The sequence below is a fragment of the Rhinichthys klamathensis genome, unplaced genomic scaffold, assembly GCF_029890125.1.
Source record: "Rhinichthys klamathensis goyatoka isolate OS25496 unplaced genomic scaffold, OSU_Roscu_1.1 h1tg000505l_1, whole genome shotgun sequence".
In the NCBI taxonomy this organism is placed as follows: domain Eukaryota; kingdom Metazoa; phylum Chordata; class Actinopteri; order Cypriniformes; family Leuciscidae; genus Rhinichthys; species Rhinichthys klamathensis.
Genome location: NW_026606986.1, coordinates 963,417 through 969,333, shown reverse-complemented (window position 1 = coordinate 969,333; position 5,917 = coordinate 963,417). Strand labels below are relative to the sequence as shown.

The window sequence follows — 5,917 nt, the reverse complement described above, 5'->3', positions numbered from 1 at the left end:
CAGCCATATGCTCTGCTTTTACGCGTAGCCAAAATGGTAACTTTATTATTTTAAGCCAAACACTCAAACAAACAAAGGCAGAAGACAACCTCTTAACAAGACGAGTCAGTATCATTGTAATTCATTGACTTGTTTAAAACAGCCGAGTGAAAGGAGAGAAAAGAGGGGACATTAATAGGCCCAGATGCCCTCGCCCCTGTGCGCATTATTGCCTTTGTGAAAACTGAGCGAAACACTTTAAAAAGAAGGCTAGCTCAATCCATCAAATTGTCTGAAAATTGTGAGGAAAATTCAAAAACCATATGGCCTCCAAACGTTTGTGTCCTTTTTATTCGGTGGGACACGCTTGTCTCCGTATTGAGAGCCGCGGGAGGCAGAGCATGCTTCATTGTAGCTTGTCACATCAGGGGAGACTGCTCATTTGTCCCCAGTTTTCACGCCTTACGCTAGAAATGACTGCATCTCTTCGCTTTGCAGGGAAATAGCGTCTTTCAACCGCGGAGAAACGGGCCAAAAACCCTGCGTTTTTGGGCATCCTTTATGCGCGCATTCATCAATCCAGATTCCTGTTTCTCACACACATCCATTGTGGATATTGAAACACATCGTGGGGACAGGAAAACATGTTATGCCATTTTGAAAATCAAAAGCGTAAAATGTCAAATCTAAAACACATTCAATTCACTTCAAAAGAGTGTTGGTGCACTGAAATAACAGTAGGCTACAAATATAAACAACAACAACAACAACAAAAACACTTCAAAATGCTATTTTACACAAGCTTTGTTTATATTAACGTGATTGCTTATTTCGAAAACGATAAATAAGACTATCAGACTAACGTCAAAAATTTAGAGAAAGGCATTTTTATTTCATTTTAAATACATTACACTTTGTACACTTGGTTTAAATGGTTTCCTGGCTTAAAAGGCACTTACAGGCATACAAACCATAAGAAATATATTAAAATGTGACAATCCAGATTTAATCAGAGAAGTCGATTTGTTCCTGTGATATAGCTTTTGTAGGAAATGTTTTATAATACACTCTTTTATCAAACGATTTTAGTCATAGACCAAAAAGCACAATAGAGACACGCAGGGGGGCTGCGCGTGTGAATTCATTTTCGGGATATTTTGAGATATCTAGGCCTATGATCTGCAGCCGTTTCAACTAAAATAATTTCGTGAAACAAAATAAAACATGCATTCAATGTAGTCAGAACCTGATAAAAAAAAAAAAAATCTGCGTTGGGGATCGTGCTATACGTGTGTGTGTGTGTCTGTCTGTTTATATCTGACTGAAATATTATCAATGTACTTATTGCTCTTCAGCTATCTGTTTAAACGAATAGGCTAAATGATTACAATACTGCCACTGCATAAATAGATCTGAAGAAACTGTCCCATGCTTGCTTTGATTTAGTTTTTTTCCTTTTTTTTATATTTGCTTTTAATACAAGTCATTTAATACATTTGGTGCATTAATGGCACTTTCAACTAGGACCATCTCAGAAAAAAAGGTAAATAATACCGATGCTGTTCAAGGAAAATCAGTCATCGACATCAATTTCCTCGTCTTCGTCCTCGGAACACTCTTTGCTCGTTGTGTGGTCTGTAAATGGTGATGATGGTGACATGTGGAGTTTGTTGGTGCCTTCGTGCTCGTGATTAGACCGCGTTGGAGACTTGGCCCCTGATTCTCCGAGAGTGCCATTAACGCATTTCTCTAGGTCTGCTAGTTTGGCTAATTTCTCATAAGGTACATTGCCTACTGATTTGGCCGACTCCACGTCCGCTTTCATCTCCTCCAGGTCTCTTTTGAGTTTGGCTCGACGGTTCTGGAACCAGGTGATGACTTGAGCATTGGTGAGCCCGAGCTGCTGAGCGATCTGATCCCGATCAGCAGGAGAAAGATATTTCTGATACAGAAATCTTTTCTCCAGTTCGTAGATTTGGTGATTGGTAAAGGCTGTTCTCGACTTTCTCCGCTTTTTGGGGGTATTCCTCTGACCGAAGAGTGTCATGCCGTCTCTTCCTAAATCGAACGAACAAAAATAATGCAGCGACATTAAAATGCATTCAGAGCCTGCTACTTTTCTTTAATTTCTTTTCTCAAATACAGGCCTGTATTGATATAAATAGCCTACACTATCATTTCTAAAATGTCTTCAGGAGTCTTTATTTGTTTAGCTTCAATTGACAAAATAGGCCTGAAAATACGAATATAGCCTATAAATCCTTTTTTAAATTACACATGCATGCACACATATTGTAGCCATTTGTTTTTTAATTGCACGTGGATATAGCCTAGCTATCATTTAACAATTTATTTTTAATTACACATGCACAAAATTAATCTCAAATTTTTGTGCTTTGTTCAGGTTATTTTAACAAATGCATTCGATAATTAATTAACACAAAAATGAAGCGTTTAAACAAATAAAACGTAAAAAATACTATAGCCTACTGAGTTTTACTTTAGCTGTTGACAAAACACATTCTTTTTTGAGTGATAGTTTTTAGGAATAGTGTCCCTAAAAATTATATCGTGACAGCCTAAACAATTTTGCGGGCCTTTTGTTTACCTTCTGCCGCTTGTAGAACACTGACTTCCAGTCCCTTGAAGGTTTTGCTGGCGAGTTCCTCCAGGGCGCACAGTGGAGATGTCTGGGTGAGCAGCGCGCGGTTGGAGAGGGGATGGCCCGTGGATGGGTGCTTCTCACCGGACGAGAGCAGGTGCGCCGTGCCGCAAATTGTGTAACTTCGTTTGACTGATGGTTTGTTTAAAATATCCTCTATGCTGAACGGAGTGAGGGGCTTGTTTGAGTTAGCAGGGGGAGGAAGATGGTCCAACGGACTGCGCCTTCGATCCTCAACCGAGGCGCCTTTTGCGTCTTCTTTGGAGGTCATTATTTGTCTTTTTAGCTTGTTTTAAAAATATGCTTTTTTTTTTCTCGATTTCGCGCAATGCAGAACGGCTCAGTTTATAAAAACTATTGAGAGCAACTTGAATGAGAAGATATCCCCAAATCCGTAGAATTAGATGTAGCCGATCAGCAGCATGTTGTTGCTTTTGCCGCAGGGTTGGAGAACTTTAAGTCTTTCTTTAAAAAACGCCACGTCTGCTGTCCTCAGCTCCTGGATAACGGTTGAGCTTCAGTGAGAAGCAGCCTGACAACCTCTGATGCTTCAGTGGAAACAGTCAGCCTCAAAAGCAGCCAGAATTGACTATTACTAACAAGTTATTCTTGATAGCAAGACAATCAATTACATCCAGTGGCACTTCTCTCTCTCTCTCTCTCTCTCTCTCTCTCTCTCTCTCTCTCTCTCTCTCTCTCTCTCTCTCTCTCCCTATCTCTCCCTCTTTCTTTCTCTCTCTCTCCCTCTTGCTCTTTGACTATGTTGCAGTCTGATGCAGACTTTAGCAGGAAAGGAGCCCCGTTAATTAGAGGGCATGGCCGGGAGGAGGAGCTCAGCCGGATTACACTTAACGCTCCCACTCTTTACTACAAATTAATGATTTGTCGATATTCTCTTCGTTCTTATTTACACTTTAGTACAACGTTAGTGTAATATAGCACATTTACATTTTTGGTAAAATATATTAAGTACAATTACATATCAGAAAAATACATTCAGCAGGCTACAAGCTGTCGATGCTTACAAATTATAATACATTTTTAAACAACAAAAAAGTGCTTTAAAATGTATATTCTCTAGGGTTTATTTACTAAATGTATTTTAGAGTCAGGTAGTATATCACGGCTGATAATAGGCTACTTGTGGATAAAACAAAATAAGTGTGTGTGTGTAAAAGAGAGAGAGAGAGAGAGAGAGAGAGAGAGAGAGAGAGAGAGAGAGAGAGAGAGAGAGAGAGAGAGAGAGAGAGAGAGAGAGAGAGAGAGAGAGAGAGAGAGAGAGAGAGAGAGAGAGAGAGAGAGAGAGAGAGAGAGAGATCGTCCCCTTCAGCTGCACCAAATCTTCTTTGCCATAATTCAAGCTCAAAGGGCCAGCTCACATCAGCAGTAAGATATTTCATCTCTAAAAATCGCCTGCTGTTCAATACCCGGTATATTTGGCATTATGGGATTTTTCGTCGATTTACGCAGAACGGGGGTAAACTTACAGATGCAAAGAAATGATACTAAAAATAGCTAATTTTAACTTAATTATAGAAAATACAATTCAGGCTATAACCCAATGATTTTTTTGGCTCGTATGCATTTGATATAATTAGTGCATTGATTAAAGCGTCTAATTATTGTTTTTGCATTGTTCCGTCGTGTAGCCTACTTTAGCGTAACGAGGCCTCGGTTAAATTGGCAGAATAAGGCTGAAGCTCACCACGAGGGACGTCGGATAACAGCCGCGTATGTCGGATAAAGGCTGATCTAGCATGAGAAAACAGTGCGTTTTGTTGGTTAGTAGCCTATTAGCTCCATACAGAAAGTTTTCCTTTCTTGCAGCTTTGTTATAGTCACGCATTTGTTTAAATGTCCTTAAAGTGAATGTAGCCTATTCCAAGGCTAATGTGTCAATATTTAACAATAATAATAATAATTCATATTTAATTATATAATTTGCATTATAGGCTATTACTCATAAATTATGGGCTATTTATTCTTGCAGCGCGTACGAATTCATAGAAATTCGACAAAAACATTAACCATAACAGTCCACGTTATAACAGTTCAAATAAATAGGCTACTAGAAAAACAACAACAAAAACAGCAATTTTGCATACATTCATCAAACAAATTAATTGTCCACTGAAAATGAAAAGGGGAAAAAAAACACCCCAATAAAGGATACAGAGGCAGGTGGTTTAGCCTGTGTGACACGATCATTTAGTGTTGTCTACAGTGAGAAGGATGCCTGCGCGATATGACGCAATGAAATGCCATGGAAGATAGGCCTACCACTGAATTCATATCATAGGCGTACAACATTTCATGATTTACAATGCAATAAATTCAGCGCATAGCCTACTACTTATATTCATGACCGTTAATAATAATAATATACATTTTAGATCGCATAATTACAACAGTAATTTAAATATTCCACAATTATCGTCCTGAACAAATATTGATCAAAAGAAGCGTTATAGCTGTTAATTTGATATGGTGCACAATTTAGCCTATGCTAATTGTGTTTTACAATTCAGTAGCCTACTTTGTGATTCGTGCACAGCTAACACATGCAACTTGATTGGGGATTGTCCATGCCTGAAAGACTGACCAAACCAAAAATATATAAGTCATTTTTCATTGTCTACACGGGGTATGTGAGTAGGCTATTCTGCATGCGTCTAATGACTCAGAGGTGGGTTTTTTTTATTTTTTTTATCCAGTGAACGTCTGTCTGGACAGTTTTATTCCACAATTTATTCTCCGCTTCCAAACCTGAGAGCTCCGATTTCACAGGCAATATCAGATCTTTTCACTAACTTTTATTCACATGACCTTTCTGGGGATTGTAAATGATCTGGCTACACATCTGGTAAAATGGAAATATAATGTTGATACTGTCTAAACTGAGAGGCCATTTTTCACTTTTCACGAGAGAAATGTATCATTTGACAACTATTCTACGTTGAATTAAATGTCGACAGTTAAAATTAAAACTGAGCGAAAATTAGTTTTGATCCTTTGTTTATTCTTAATCTATCACTTGCAACCTTTAAGATAATATCAAACATCAATAAACAGTGTAACATTTTCCATTTGATAATATACTCCTAATTAGCCACTGATTCAATCAAAGTGAAAGACGTTTTTTTCTAAAACGTCACATTCTAATAATAGACCGACCAGTCCCAAAACCTATAATATAAACATAACATATAAATGAACTGATGTAGCTGAGAGATTAACTGTTTACTGCATCTTCAGGTGTACTGAGGCAGCTACTGA

General features: G+C 38.2%; 1 protein-coding gene across 1 annotated transcript; it reads right to left on the bottom strand.

Annotated features, from left to right (window-relative positions):
- Positions 1 to 850: 850 nt before the first annotated feature.
- lbx1a (ladybird homeobox 1a) lies at positions 851 to 3,346 on the bottom strand. Its single transcript, XM_056238030.1, has 2 exons — positions 2,588 to 3,346; positions 851 to 2,037 (listed from the first exon to the last, which is right to left on the bottom strand). Exons 1-2 carry the CDS (start codon positions 2,910 to 2,912, stop codon positions 1,553 to 1,555), a joined length of 810 nt encoding a protein of 269 aa, XP_056094005.1. The 5' UTR covers positions 2,913 to 3,346; the 3' UTR covers positions 851 to 1,552.
- Between the last annotated feature and the right edge of the window lie 2,571 nt (positions 3,347 to 5,917).

Bases quoted from the DNA above. Each gene is read 5' to 3' on its own strand.
- lbx1a (XM_056238030.1), bottom strand. From the start codon at position 2,912: ATGACCTCCAAAGAAGACGCAAAAGGCGCCTCGGTTGAGGATCGAAGG. The intron at 2,038-2,587 runs GTAAACAAAAGG...CGTTCGATTTAG, and splicing joins TGTTCTACAAGCGGCAGAAG to GAAGAGACGGCATGACACTC.